At 47.7% G+C, this 14,945-nt stretch overlaps 2 protein-coding genes across 5 annotated transcripts in view; one reads left to right on the forward strand and one right to left on the reverse strand.

Annotated features, from left to right (window-relative positions):
* Nucleotides 1-2,575: 2,575 nt before the first annotated feature.
* Nucleotides 2,576-12,779, reverse strand: NUDT2 (nudix hydrolase 2). Of its 3 annotated transcripts, none has more exons than XM_006034834.3 (3): nucleotides 12,718-12,779; nucleotides 7,767-7,916; nucleotides 2,576-2,925 (listed from the first exon to the last, which is right to left on the reverse strand). In XM_006034834.3, the coding sequence occupies exons 2-3, from the start codon at nucleotides 7,900-7,902 to the stop codon at nucleotides 2,612-2,614; spliced, it is 450 nt and encodes a 149-aa protein (XP_006034896.1). In that variant the 5' UTR covers nucleotides 7,903-7,916; nucleotides 12,718-12,779; the 3' UTR covers nucleotides 2,576-2,611. The 3 variants fall into 3 exon arrangements, with proteins under 3 accessions (XP_006034896.1, XP_025072737.1, XP_025072739.1); XM_025216952.1 differs by lacking the exon at nucleotides 12,718-12,779 and adding an exon at nucleotides 9,433-9,658; XM_025216954.1 differs by lacking the exon at nucleotides 12,718-12,779 and adding an exon at nucleotides 8,865-8,882.
* Nucleotides 12,780-12,881: 102 nt separating this feature from the next.
* KIF24 (kinesin family member 24) overlaps nucleotides 12,882-14,945 on the forward strand; it is a 36,818-nt gene continuing 34,754 nt past the window's right edge. Inside the window, exon 1 of one of the 2 annotated variants that reach the window (XM_006034846.3) lies at nucleotides 12,882-12,995. The gene's annotated coding sequence lies outside the window, so the exon portion shown is untranslated. The remainder of the gene's footprint in view (nucleotides 12,996-14,945) is intronic. The other variant, XM_025216942.1, reaches the window with a different exon arrangement.

The following is a 14,945-nucleotide window of genomic DNA, read 5'->3' on the forward strand; positions in this document are numbered from 1 at the left end:
AAGTGCTAAACTGGATCCCCTGTCCTGTTTAAGGGCACTAAATTTCCTATTCCTCGGCTGGCAGCCTCAGTCCTTATCTTTGATCTCCTGCAGCTATGCAGAGGGCTCAATGAATGTGCACTGCTTGTACATAAACAGGTGTAGGATATGATACACTCAGTTTTGGAGGAAGGGGATCCTCCACTTCCCCTCTCTACTTCCCCTCTCATTATCATTCATTATACTTAATCTTGACCCTTGTTCAATGGAATTAGCAGGGTTTTAGTTCCCTTCTAGCATCTACAGATGTACACTGATGTGTCCTTTCCTTTCTCCTTTGACGCCATGTCAGCATGAAGCGTCCTGTGGAGCACATCAGGGGTATAAACGCTGGCAGACGAGAGGTTCCAGTAAGTCATGTCAATTTATTGTTCAGCAGCATCAAAAGGATTATTTCCTCACTCAGACTTGGATGCCACTTTTCACTTTGCCTGGGAAATGTTATTACGGGGCCTTTGTGTTGCTTGGATTGACTGTTCTGCAGCTTGATTCACTCAGGCTGTCTCATAAGACGTGAACAAAGGGACACTGGAAGGTAAAACTATCAAACGGATATTTCTTACGTATAACTCGTTATTAGCAGGTGAAACTCATTGCCACAAGGTATCACTGCAGCCAGTACCTTAATAGGACTCAGGAACATGTTAAACATCAAAAAATAAAATAGAAATCAGAACCCTTCCAGTTCAGGGCATAGGATTGGAAGGGGAAACAAACATTTGCTTGGAGCAGATTATTCCATACTTATGTACTACAAGGGTTTGTACACCTTCCGATGAAGCGTCTAGCATTGAGAGCTAGGATACTGGGTCAGACTGCTGATCAGGCAGGAGCTGTGTTTCTAAAGGAGGGTTTCCTTGTCGCTGACCCATGGGTACAAGCTGGCATTCAGATTTCAACCAGAACGCTCAACCTTTGAAAAAACTTCTGCCGAGACATGTGCTGGGATGCAACATTTAGCACCTATTTTAGAGTCAAGCTGTCAAGTGTCCGAGCATCAGGTCCCCCACAAGATCAGTGAGGACACTGGTTACGTGCACAGATCCGAGGCAATTGCGTGTGCCCACGCTGAGGCCTGTGTGAGTGCACCTCAGATGCCTGCACGTGAAAGCCGGGCCCTGGATGCACAACATTAACTTGCAATTCTATAGCCCTTTTCATCCCCCCCAAATCCTCATGCAGTTAATGAATGCACAAATTCAGTGCCATTCAAATGCAGATATCCACTTTGGGTTCAGCTAATACAGTGCTTTCTGTGTTGGCCACTGTCTGCTCATTACGGCTGACTGGGTAGAATGGATTACTTGATAATGGCTCTGTATCCTTGCTTAGAGTCTTGCCTGTACACGCGAACAAAGCAATACTATTGTTTACATAGCACTGATTAAATGGTAGCTGAGAATAATAATGACAAAATATGACTGTGAAGCAGCACAAGTTTGTAGGTAGATTCTCGCTTTTATTGGTTGACTAGTTTAATCTTTCTCTCTGTTTTATTGTTCCAAATGTTACTAATGCAGTCTTTGTCCACCACTCCCTGTCAATACCCCAATGCAAGTGGTTTTGAACACTGTGCATAATAAAACCGACGCTAAACAAAAATATGGAGTTGCTGAAATTATTTCCTTTTCCAGAGACACAGCGCACTACTGTATGCTGCAGATGTAATTGTGTTTCTGGCCTCTGATGTTCTGGCTATTGTGTGTAAGAGTGTAACGCAGCATTGACTTCTACCGTGTGGAACGACAGACCAGTTTCAAATGAAATGACCACGTTGCCTGTTAGTGTCTCTAGCCCGCAGGGGAGTATAATACTATTATAGCAGAGAGATTCCACATTGGTGAAAGCAGGATGCCCTGGGCTCAGGGTAGACCAAGAAGCCCAGATCAGCATATGATACCAGGAAGGCATTCAAAGTGACAGGACCCAAACAAGATGCAACAAAAAAAGTGGAAGGGGGAGCTAGAAATTCAGATTATGCACCTCTCTAACATCCTCCACCCCAGCCTCCCAAAGCACTTTACAAAATTAAACCTGTGACAGTAAGGAAACAAACCCATGCTGCAGGCAAGGAAAGGGTGAAGCAATTGAGCCAAGTTACTGCAGGAGGAGCTGGAAAAAGAGCCCAGGGCTTAGCCCACTGTGTGTTGTACACAAAACTTGACATTCAAGTTTTGCAATTTGTGTTTTATTATGACAGGTCTCCATATGTTTGTTTTTCACATCACTCTGGCATCGCATTTCACAGGTCCCAATGGCAACCATGCAGGAGATCACATGTCTGGTTTTCTAAGGAAGTCTGAGGTTGCTCAACACTTCTGCAGACTTGCCCGGCAAGGTCCATGGTCCATGTCAGGCTTTAAACTCAGACATCTCTGCTCCTTGTTACAACTACACCTTCTGCCTCTCTGCACGAGCTAGAGGACACAAGAGCACAAGCTCCAGAATAACTCAGATTAAGTCAATCAAATTCACTTTGAGGAAAACTGTGTTTCTGGAAAGCCCAACTTTATTCTCGGTTAAACCAGCCCCAGCTCTCCTGCAAGATCCCCTTCTTCCTTCATGCAAGCTTTTAAGCCTTCGAAGAGAGAAACTGCTGTGCATCTCTAAGCACTGCCTGCATGTCCTTGTACTGAGCGAGCTTGCAGGCTTCCTCCAGGTTCAGCCAGCGGAAATCCTGGTGCTCATCCGAGAGCTTGATCTCCATGTTGTGGTCCTTTATTTCTGCCAGCCAGTAGATAACGGTTTTGGGCTTGCCCCTGACGGCATACTGCAGCTCTTTCTTAAATCCTTCGACGAGAGTGATCTGCCTGGAATCAAGTCCGGCCTCTTCTTGCGTCTCCCGCAGGGCTGTCTCCAGATCATCTTCCCCTGGGTCCACGTGGCCTGCAAAGGGGATGACAAAATACGGCTCTGAGAAGAGAACCGGATGCTCAGACCTTGTTCCTTCAACTGGCAATGACGAAACCCACGTGCTGCAGCTGCCTTGCCGCAAACAACAGCCCGCACGCCCTAGCGTCTCATCCGGGACCATAGGCTGCCTTTGAATATTTCAAACCCTTTCAAGTTCTGTCCTAAATGCTCCTCTCCTTTCTGCCCTTGGCTGTCAGGCTTGCCTCTCATGTCCTGACGTTGCCAGATTACCCCCTGGTGTCCTATAAGATGACACTCTCCTCCTACTCCTCTCCAGCTCTGTTTCCACTGAAATCTTCCATTTTATTCTAATATGGTAACTGTATTTTTGGCTAAGGAACTGCAGGACTCATCAATGTTATTCTCTAATCAAACCAACGCCTCTGCTGAGCAACAGCTGTTCTCCTTCAGCTTCTCCCAAGCAGCTTAAGAGCCTGATTTTGCAAACCTCTGGCTCAAGTGAGTAGTCCCAAAGTCCACGGTGCTGCTGACCCGGACACAGGCTACTCCACAAACAGGGAGTGCACACAGGCTCTCAGAGACAGGGCAAGGAAATCAGGCCTGAGGCTCAAGTGCAGCACAGTTTTCAGCACTGTTTTCTATCCAAACAATTAAATCTGCCCCATGGGGGATAAAGCCAGGAGTTCCTCGCTGCTCAGAAGCACCTCGCACAGTGAGAAACCCAGAGGGAGCTACTTCACACACTGGCAAAAAAGAAAAACTGAATCAACATGCGACAAATAAAAAAAGAATTAATGATATTAGTGGAGCTGGGAGCTGTTGAGGAGTTGCTATGCTTCTCCTCTACAGCTTTGGAGGTGGATCATTTCAGTGGTGCATCGTGTGACTATGGTATAGCTAACCTACATGAAAATAGAGACACACAAGCGCAGCTTCAAGGGCATCTCAGAAGCAGGAGAGCCAGGCCCGAAGAAAATGTTGATTTTCAATCATTTAGTAATGATTCTGAAGTGCTGGCAGGTGCATCTGGATGCAAGCTACTATGCAGTGGTACAAGGAGCAATTAAATGAGATCAGGATCACTGCAGGGCTCTTTAATCAGGTGCATGGGCTGGGATGTGTAGCAAGCTCGGGTGGGGTTATTTCTCTTCCTTGCCAAAGTACAGCAGTGTTGCTATTCTGGTTGTCTCCCTTCCCTTCATATTCCTCAGGAGGAAAGAAACCCTTACCAACCAGGGATAAATATAACATCTGCCCAAGTTGTTTTTACTTTCCCTGAGAAAGGCCAAATTTAGATTTCTCACGAAAACACGAGACATGAACACAAACAGACCAAACAGAGACAGGTCTCGAAAAAGCCCTGGTGCAGAGAGTCCATAAAAAAACCAAACAGGCCTAATTCATCCTTGATGTAACTCTATCGATTTCCGAAGATGTATTTGTGATGGACCACAATCTCCGGATGGCTATGCTAGAGATTAATTTGGCTCGCAAGCACTTGAAGGCACCTGCGCTTGTAAAACTGGGAGGAATGGAAAGCCTGTGTTTTCCCACAAATGGATCTCACTCGCTTTTCATAGTTTCATAGTTTCATAGTTTTAGGGTCGGAAGGGACCTAATAGATCTTCTAGCCCGACCCCCCTCCAGGGTGGGAGAACAACAAAGATAGAAGATCTATCTTTTCTGTCGATCAGGAGTCGGCACGTCTTATGCTCCTTACATCCTGGGGTCACTTCAGTGAAAAAGCCTGGTTCCATATGAAAAAAGTACTCTAAAACAATAAGCCCCCTAGTTTACACATTTAGGTCTCAGTGACTTGAGATCATGTGTTCAGCAAATACGTACAAAGACTTTTCCTCCAGTTCTCAGCACCCCAAGTCACAGTGCATTTTTATTTCTGATGGCACCAGTGGGAATACTTCTGCACCTAGAACTCAGGTACCAACGACTCTCATTCATGCTGTTGCTCAGTCTTGCATGGCTGCATTGACTGCGGTGCAAAAGATAACTACCAAACACTTGACAATGGCTAGGCTGCTGACGGCTAGAGAAAGCAATGCTAAACAGCACCAGTGGTCCCAGGTGTGGGGTGCAAGCCCAGTACAAACTAGAAGTAAAAAAGAACCGATCACCAAGGTTTGGTTCTTGTCTCAAGGGCAAGATCAAGCTCTTGGTCACTTGGAGGAGTCACTTCACCCCCTTGTTGTTAACTGCAAATCTAGGATCTGAAAGGGAACCCACCAGGCTTCCAAGCCTGTGCGGTTGATGCCTAGACAGCAGATGTCCTTAAAAGAGAGGTGATGGTCAATGTATCAGCCAGCTCCTTTAAGTGTTTCTTACCTCAGATCAGCATCATCTCAGTTTCCTAGGTTTAGAGGGACTCTGCTGCTTCCTATCATTTTAGCAAAGCTCACATCTGATCCCTAAAGGGAGTGTCAGCAATGGACGGACCAGGCAAGATGCTCTTCCACTGATATTCTCCAAACCAGCGCAGCTGATGCAATGATCTTGACTGCCCCGTAGGACAACCCAGTGGAAGCATACGGAAAAAGCTGCGTTAGACAGAGTAGCATTCTCTGGAATGAAAATATTTCTGTCGCCCCTTTCAGCCTTTCTTTGGACCCAACTACAGCACAGAGATGGCTCCAGTGTTCTCCAATCCATGCTCAGAGACTGATGGCTTTTTCTCTGCCTGCAGCTCTCAGTACTGATGACCCCAGCATGTCTGTGGACAATCCCTCCAGAGCTAAGAATCATACGTAAGTAACTGCTGTTTCTTCCCAACTCCCAGCCTGGTACAGAAAGGATGACCCTGCCTTTCCCCAGAGGCTCAGATCTGTCACCCTTCCTAGCAGGCATGCATAACAGGCTGCTGTAGGAGAGACCGTAGCAAAAGCATTACTTTTGCATTACACTGCTGTTTCACGCACTGATGATAAGCTTCAGCAACCTGCCCTCTGAGTCAGTGAGAGTAAGAAACCCTGCAGCTCCCTGCTCTTCACTGACTCCCCATCTGACACCAGCGCAGAGCAATGGGCTGTGGATGACAGTCCGCTCGACATCTCTCTTTCAGCAGTCAGCTGTTGAGATGTCACAGGTTTAGACACCCACACCAAAGGCCATGGAGTTGATGGTGATGGGTTAGGATAGCACCCTTAGGGCACAGACTGGAGCTCTGCTCACCTTTTGGTACCAGAAAGCACAGTTTGAGCGAAGGGGGATGGGCACTTCATAAATTATTCTGAAAAGATGGAACAGCAGCTCTGGTTGAAAGTGCTTTTTCCACCCACATCCCACTGGCAGAGTAGTTTTGAGTTTTTCTTTCAAATCTGGGCCTTGCCATGTTTTCCATGTTGACATTAGCTGAAGATTATATTGTACCAGAGGCTCTACTAGGGGCTACATTCAAGGACCACTCAGAAACTGCAGCTAGTGCAGAAGGCAAGCCACAGCTCATTCAATTCATAGTCAGTCTAGAAGCTGCAGTGGTTCCCAGTTTATCACCAGATACTCTTAAAGGTTGCTGTGGGTTTCTAGACCACTTAAATGGTAGTCAATGGCACACTCTGGCATTGCCCTTTGGAAGCGGCAGAAGCAAGGATGCAGGGACTTCCTTATTTTCCTGGTGTACCAGGCTGGGAGTTGGGAGTTCCCAACTCCCTTATTTTCCTGAATTGAATGTTGTGTTCACAGGGGGAGGGATAGTATTTGTGGGATAATCACAGCCCCTCTGTGGAACAAGGGCTGTGGGACTGGGATGAATATTAGGACAGTAGAGGAGGTTCCCCTGGATGAGAGACAGGGCAGTGGCAGTGGGGAGAGGTTTTCTATACCCAGATATGAATAGGGGTTAGAAAGGTTGGGAGCATAGTTGGGATGGACCGGAGGGTTTGCTGTGCTGGGTGAAAGTCACGGAAGTGGAAGCGCCATTTGGGGATGCGTTATATAACATCTTGAGGTTATTCTGTCTTTTAATGTAAGCCACTCAGCCTTTTTGGGGAGGGTGGCATGCAAGTCTAATGAACAAATAAGTGGTGCAGCCCTGGTTATCTGTTGTGCCCTCTCCCTTTGTGACACCATGGCAGTGTGGGACAGCCAGGATGCTTGTTGCTGATGTCAGGGGATCCTCAGTGAGAACCATCCACCAAGGACCGCTCTTCTCAGTGGAGTATCACATCACAGTCCAAATTGCCTGATACCCCCGCACACTGATCATTCACTTACCTAGACTTCAGGCTAAGAGGATATGGGGAGGTGCAGGAGGGCGGTTGCTACCTTTAATGGGGAGTCAGAGATGGGAGTTACTTGCTGACCTTGTGCCAGTTTGCATATTCCTATTTAAGTATTGCAAAGATGCTTCAAGACTGCGTAGATCACTTCAAAAAAGCTATATAGATGCAGTCAGCATGTGTGACATTGTGGCTCATTGTCTTGGGTACCCAAGAGGATTTCAGAGGATAAAAAGAATCTGAATTAAAATTTATTTCTGTGCTGAAATATCCTAACATCCTGGGCCAGTGGGCCCCCAAACACAGGTGTGCTCTGCCATTCACTTTCAGAGACAAGCCTCTGTACTGGGTCTCAGGGCATTGCCTGGGCTTGCCTTGCATTTAGTTACACACAATCTACTTGCCATAGCACACCGGCTACCGCAAACCCTGACCTGGCAACTAGCAAAACTCCACTGCAGTCAGATGTGTGTAATGATGCACCTGTGATCCTAGTGTACTTAACTGATTCAGCTGCCCTATATGATTAATAGCCAACAGACTAGATGTCTTCACACCGTGTCTGCTTCTTCAGTACAGTAAACAGCAGAGTAAGCTGCTTTGTGCTAGCAGGACAAACGTCACCTTTTGGTGGGGTCCAGTGGTGAGTCCCATACGATGTCTGCAGAAGGAGGTATTCAATGTTGTTGCCAACTTTAGAAGAAGGGCATCCTGGCTGTAGCCTCCTGTAGATTATCAAGCCACATGCCCTCAGAGCCATGCTCCTCCTGTGAACTGTAATGAGAAATAAATGAGTGCAAAGAATGAGAGCGCTCCAAACATGAGTGACAATACTGTACCTTGGGTTTAAACAGAGTCAAGATATACTCTGGAAATTCATTTTCAGTATGGACATCTATCTGCATCAGTGGTTATTAGACAGTTAATTTCCCTTCTTGCTAGGGAAAAATCTATCCTCTCTCTCCAAAAATAGGAAGCCGGTTACTACATGAAAATCAGATATAAAAACCCAGCAACTCACTGTCAACATGTCAGATCTTTCAGTGTGACATTTTGAAGCCAAGATATCAATAAACCACATAGGATGTTGGAAAAGAACAGATAGGAAATGGAAAATCAGTGACTAATGCACCGTGTCTCTAAAGTTCAAAGACTCTCCAAGCCCTGTACAAATATTACATTCCTAGGAAACAGTGCTGTATTCGACCACACATTTTCCAGAGGTGGTGCAACATGGCAAGTCAGGGGAAAAACCTCCCCCCAGAGGCCAAAATCTTTGTTCCCTGCCCCAGCTGCTAGCCTGTAAGCCCTGTTTGTAGGCCCAAGAAAAGTTGAAGCTATAGTGTGATGCACAGTGTTAGGTGACACACCTCTGTGACAATGATGACCGTTGAGCAGCACCATGTATAATAAAGATCCTCTAGGTAACCATTATTTTGATACAGTAAAGAATGGGAAATGCAAGAAGCAGGATGCAGTGGAGAATATACATCAGGAACGGTGTTAACTCCCTTTCCTAACCAATTATTTACATGTTGGTAGATCCTTCCATATGTCAATAAAGAATAGGCTTATATCGCACTTTTCAGGCATGGATCACGCAGTAGCACTCAAAGTTAATCCTCCACTTTGCAGATGGCGAAACTGAGGTGCAGAGGCAGAAAATAACTTGTTCAGAAATGCTGTGACAAATTCTGGGTTAGTCCTGCTTTGCTGACTTACCCCTATCAAAGCTGCTTCCCTGCCACTTAGATGTTGTCAGCATGTTACAAGGTAGGCCAATGTTGACACCTGTGGCTAAGTTCCCTGTAGTTTGAGTTACGAAAGTTACGGAGATTAGTAGTTAATTTTAGACAGAATTAACTCCTGGGGTATGAAACTGCCTGTTCAGACCTGTGGCAATGCAAACCAGTTATATGGGGAATTAGCACCATCTCCTGTACAGGCCTAGAAATGCAACATTCAAGAGCACGGAAGCCAGAAGAAAAGCCTCCAAGTGTTTTCAGCTGCAATAGTAGGTTTAATGACAAGCACATATGCCCAACTGTGATTTGTTCCCAGATACAGCCCCAGCTGCAGGAGACACATGAGCCAGCTGAGTAGGAGTGAATACTGCCAGACATTCAAGTGTCCTGCTATTAACTGGGTCAATCTTAAGATTAATTAATCTACCCAGGGTCTCAGCCCTTTGAACCTGATGTATCTGAACTCGTGGGTAGTAATGCGGAGAAAGCACCATTATGAGCAGCGGTTGCACCTGTGCTACGCAAACCAGACTAGAGAGTTTTACCCGACAATTCCTGCATCAATCCCTGGTGAATCTCAAGGCTCCTCCCCACACTTTGCAAGGTCAGTTTAACAGGACATCTCTTCAACCTCCGAAGAGCCTCTCTCCACTCCTTTAGTCCTTGCCAAGCCAGAAGGGCCCGGTGCATGATGAGTGAAGCTGATGATCATACTTCACACTTCAAGAAGTCTCCTCCACTGCAGACATTAATTATTTCCTCTGCTTCTTGCTAGGGGAAAAAAAAAAAATCTATCCTCTTTCCCAGGAAGCCAGTTACTATGTAAAAATCAGACACAAAAACCCAACAACTCATTGTCAACATTTTACATCTTTAAGTATGACATTTTGAAGCTGAGATATCAATAAACCATACATAATGTTGGAAGAGAACAGATAAGTGGAAAATCAATGATTAATAGGGTGCTTCTAAAGCTTAAACTCTCCAAGGCCCATTTATTCCCCGCCCCCATTTATGAAGAATATTATCCCCATTTAACAAACTGGGGATCAGATGCTCTGCTCCATGGGCTTCAGCTGTCTTTATCCTCTCCAGGGTCTCAAGCAACTATTATAACAAGAAGAAAGCTCCTGCCTGGAACAGCCTCAAGCCTCCAGTCCCACAAAGTGCCCACTTGCTGCTGGCATACCGTCTTGAACCTAGGAGGTGGCAATAGAGACTACAGCTGGGTCAGCAGAGCCCCCTGGAAGAATGCAGTGTGTCCAAGTGTTGAACTTGTTTGCTACTGGCCTGGCTACCTCACCTCTGAAATGATGGAAGCAAAGTCAAGAAAAGGCCTGTTTTGTCAGCCTCGCCGCATCCATGGGAATGGGCTTCCAAGGGAGGTGGTGCTCGCCCCTACCTTGGGGGTCTTCAAGAGGAGACTGGACAAGCACCTGGCTGGAGTCACTCTTTCCTGCCCAGGGCAGGGGGTCAGACTTGATAACCTACTGAGGTCCCTTGCAACCTTAGGATCTATGAATCTAGGATTTTGAAAAGACGGGTGCAGATAGTGTGGTGCATCATCCCATATAGCACAGTGCATATTTTTCTCCACGTAAAAAGACACTAGATGCTTTACCCTAGGGACCTAGAACAGTATATAAGAAAATATGTTTGGACAGTATGACCTATATATGACCATGTTACCCCATTAGTACAAAAATAACTGTTACTGCAGCTCACTAATGTAGGCTTAACTCCTTGGTGTCAACAGTGAATATTGTGCAGGGGACTCCAATCCCAATGCAAAAATTAATACTAATGAAACAACCCTAACGGCTCCATCTTTTTACCATGGTATCTCTCTCTGCCATTTTATTAACCCTGTTTTTGTGCACTCGACAGTGTGCTAACCTGCTTTTCTCTTTTGTAAGCATTTTGCATTATTGGGCTTTATTACCTGCCTTGCGTTGTATACAAGAGCCATTTCCATTGTACATTTTATACTTTTATACCTTAACTTTTGGGTAGCCAGATTCTGAACTGGATTGTCAGAACAGTGCATGCGTTTCTAGGCTTTTTTTCTTTAAAATTATAAAATTATAGAGGACTAGGGCTGGAAGAGACTCACAGAGAGGACTAGGTCAGCAGTGATGAGAAGCTGTTACCTCTGGGGGTTGTCCAGGCCTAGGTGCAGGGACCTGGTGGCTCCCCCACTGCAGGGGAAAGTAGAGGTGAGGTGCACCAATACATCGGTTCATATCGTATCAGCACTGATGAAAGGAAAACTGACATTATCGGCAATCGGCTTTTTTTGGCTGATGTGGCCTATAATGCCACTGAGAAATGCCACGTGCATGCGTGCAGCCGCAGCAATCATGCAGCCAGCCTGGCAGCTTGGAGAGCAGCGTCCAGCTGGTAAGTCTATTGGGGTGAAGGGGTGGAGGGGAGAGAAGGGGCGTGTGGGGGAAGATCGAAGCTCCCACAATGAGGGATGGGGTTGGGGTGGGGTGTGGGTCAGAGCTGCAAGCGGCTCATCCGGGGACCATGGGGAGGGGGGGGGCAATTGGATTGGTATCGGCTGATATGGTTCATTAATAATTGCCCATCAGTATTGGCCCAAAAAATCTTTATTAACGCGCCCCTAGGATCACCCCTATCCAAGTCATCCCAGACGCATCCATAATCTAAACTCGATGTAAACTATGGTCAACCTTGACAACCATAGTGTCAAAGCAAAACCAAATATAACTCCAGGGCTGTGAACCAGGGACCTACATGACCAGGAGCAGCGAACAACAGCAGCAGTGCAGAACAAAAGATAGCTTGCTTAGTGGAACATGAAGACCATTAAAAAAAGAGAGCAGGTCGTTAACACCTGTGGAACGAAGAGTTTAAAAGGATCGGGTAGATTTTAAGGAGCCATGACGTCAATGGCTTCCTGAACAGAAATGTTGCTGCCATTTCCAGGCAGCTGGTTTTAAACACTGGGTGGAGCAGGAATCAAATGGGGGTGCAAGTGCATCAGGGCACCTGCCTAGATCCGTCTCAGCTGCGTCCACACTAGAGGTTTTGCTGGCAGAGCTAAGAAACAGGGTCTTTGCAGTGCTGGTGGGCAATACAAGCTGCAGCAACGGAGATCGAAGGTTGGATATTAGGAAAAACTTTCTCACTGTGAAGCACTGAAACGGGCTCCCCAGAGAGGTGGTGAAATCTCCATGCTTGGAGGTGGTGAAGACCCGGGTAGACAAAGCCGTGGCTGGGATGATGTAGTTGGGGCTGGTCCTGCTTGGAGCAGGTTGGACTAGATGCGCCAGTCCTCGCTGTCTACGCGTCCGGGGCGGATCCAAGGGGGTGCCCTGCTCGGTGCACTCCCCCCGACCCCCTTTTATTCCAGTTCCACCCAATGCTGAAAACAGGCGGCGGCAGCATCATTTCGGTCCAGGCGGCGCCGAGGAAGCCCCTCGACTTCCCGGCTCGTCGCCGATCCCTGCTAAACTCTTCGCTCTGCAGGCGTTAACGACCCTTGCTACTTCCCAAGGGTCTCGTCACGGTGCCGCCCAAGCTGGCCTGCGCTCCACCGCCCGGTCACTGCTCCTGCATCCCGGGCGCGACTCGTTGCAATGACAGCCTCTCTGGTTTTGCTTCGACCGAATCCTCCGGGCCCCCGTCAGCATCCTCTAGCTGCTACCTGAGAATGCCAGGAGCTGTTCCTCTGCCTCTGAACCCCCTCCTCCCAATCCCACCCCCACTCTGCTGTGGGGACCCCCCCTTTCTGCTCCAGCTCCCAGGCCTGGGCTGCGCACACCAGCGCTAGGACCCAGGGGCGCCCCCACACCCCTGCTCACCTGTCTCCTCGGCTCTTCCGGGCGCAGCGCAGGAGGCGTGTCCGGCCGGGCCGACTGACACCCGCCTCAGCCAATCGTAGACCCGCGATGCTTCAGCTTCCGATTGGTCCGCGGGAAGGGGGCAAGCCCCGCCTCCTCTCCTCCTCCTCCTCTCTGTTTCCGGCGCGACTTTGGGCGGGAGCGTTCGAATGCGGCGGCGGCGTTGCCATGGGGACGCGGCCTAGCGCCCGGCGCGGAGCCTGCGTGGAGTGAGGGCCCGGGCGGGCCGCGCGGTCGCGGTGAGTGGCTGCGAGGAGCCGCGGGGCCCGAGGGCGAAGGTGGGGTGAGGGTGGTGTTGCCATGGAGACCGCGCCCCCCGCATTGGCTGTCTGGGGGCCCGTTGTCATGGAGACGGGGGACTCTGCTGCATCCCTGCCCGGGATGGGGATGGGGATGGAGGGCTGCGCAGGCTCAGACTTCCCTGGGGCAGGACAGGGTGTATTTCCCCACTGGTGAGACTGGTGTAAACTGGGGGGTCGGGGTTTGGATGATCCTGCCTCAGGATTTTCCCGGTGGGACGCAAGCAATGGACGAGCAGCAAGCGCTCAGGTGATCGAGTGAGTCCGGGCAGGGGGTCAGACTCAATGATCCTTGGAGGTCCCTTCCGACCCCAACATCCATGACTCCGAGGGTGGTCACGCCTCGGAAAAACAGTGACATTTCCATCCTTGGAAACTTTCAAGAGCAGGTTGGACAGACAAGTTGAGGCAGGGAGATGCCCAGATGAGATGCAAAGTGCGTCCCAGCCCTACTTTCTTATGATCCTATGATTTCTCTGCCTTTGAACTCCTTCTAAATCGCGTGCCGGCTCAGCTTTGCGTGCGACAGAACCACACGGACAAAAATACGAGTGTTTTTTGCCTCCGAGCAGCGCGCACATGGGCATGCCGATACACACCCAGGAATCACTGAAATGTAGCCTGTGCAAGGGAGAGGCCTGGCAGATGTTTCGGCAGGATGCCGTTAGCTTCGAGAGCGCGTTTCTAACAAATCTGCTGTTGTAGGAAGGAGGCCCCTGTGGTTCAGCGGTAGCATCACCGGAGACCTGGGTTCGTATTCCCAGACACACACAACTACAGCCATGGAGGCGCCAACCATCCGGGCTCTGTCTGGTCGTTGGATTCTGTCTCGGTGGCGTAACGGGGAGGACGGAAAGTCTGGGCAGCCTCCACTGCTCCAACAGTTCCTGCCCAGGCATATGTATGGGTGGCCTTCATGCATACACCGTGGTCCAGGAGGATCGACGGTTGCCACCACCTATTGTAGGAGCTCACTGACGAGTCCAGATTGATTCTGAATTTTTTTTCCCCCCGCTGAACTGGAAAATCGAAGCACGTGGTGAGCTGTATGGGCTTTCTTTAAGTTGAGGAAGCTAAATGCAGAGGAAGTTGGTTGCCAGGGGACAAGTCCAGTAAACACTCGTTAGGAGGCTGAAATTAAAACGACAAAGGCCCAAGGGTTTGCCTTTTAGGTGGTTACAAAATGAAACAAATGTTCAAAACCATTTGGCAGCATTGCCTTCAGGAAAGCCCAGGCACAATTTTCAAATAGTTAGCATCCTAATATAACCCGCAGATTATTTTTTCTTAGCGTGTGGTTGAATATTAGACATTTCCCGTCTCTGTGCAGCTGTTGCTTTAGACAGTTGTCGAGTATCAGCTGGAGGACAAAGTTTCTTTTGCCGAGGTCATTTTCCTATAATTAATATAAGAGAATGATTATAACAATTATCAGGCTTTTGCAAATTTAAAAAAAAAAAGTTTATTTGGGAAAAATGTCATTGTTGGGTTGCTTTTTTTGTTTAATCAGTTGCAGATTACAATGAAATTGTTGCGGCCCTTGTAACTTGATCCATGTGTGATTATCAATATATCGCTAACATGGGCATTAGAAAGCTCGATATAGTGGAAGAATAGAAATAGTTTTTCATTATTCAGGGGTAAAATAGTTATCGCATAACACTGAAGATATACTTTACTGGAATTTGTAGATAGTTGTCTGTTTTTTATTGTTTAGCTTTTTCTCCCTATGTCTTCAAAATGGGCTGGTATAATATTCGTTCCAGCAATCAAAAGAAATATATAATTTTATGGTCTACAAGTATACAGAAAATTATATGCTGTAACACTGCCTTGTAAATGTTTCCTCTGCAATTGTATATAACATGTTTAGAAAAATATATATTCATG

Source organism: Alligator sinensis, unplaced genomic scaffold (genome assembly GCF_000455745.1).
Source record: "Alligator sinensis unplaced genomic scaffold, ASM45574v1 scaffold132_1, whole genome shotgun sequence".
Classification (NCBI taxonomy): domain Eukaryota; kingdom Metazoa; phylum Chordata; order Crocodylia; family Alligatoridae; genus Alligator; species Alligator sinensis.

Bases quoted from the DNA above. Each gene is read 5' to 3' on its own strand.
- NUDT2 (XM_025216952.1), bottom strand. From the start codon at position 9,577: ATGCACCGGGCCCTTCTGGCTTGGCAAGGACTAAAGGAGTGGAGAGAG. The intron at 7,917-9,432 runs GTAAAACTCTCT...TTCTCATTACAG, and splicing joins ATTGATGCAGGAATTGTCGG to TTCACAGGAGGAGCATGGCT. The intron at 2,926-7,766 runs GTGACGTTTGTC...TCCCCTTTGCAG, and splicing joins CCACTGGACCCCACCAAAAG to GCCACGTGGACCCAGGGGAA.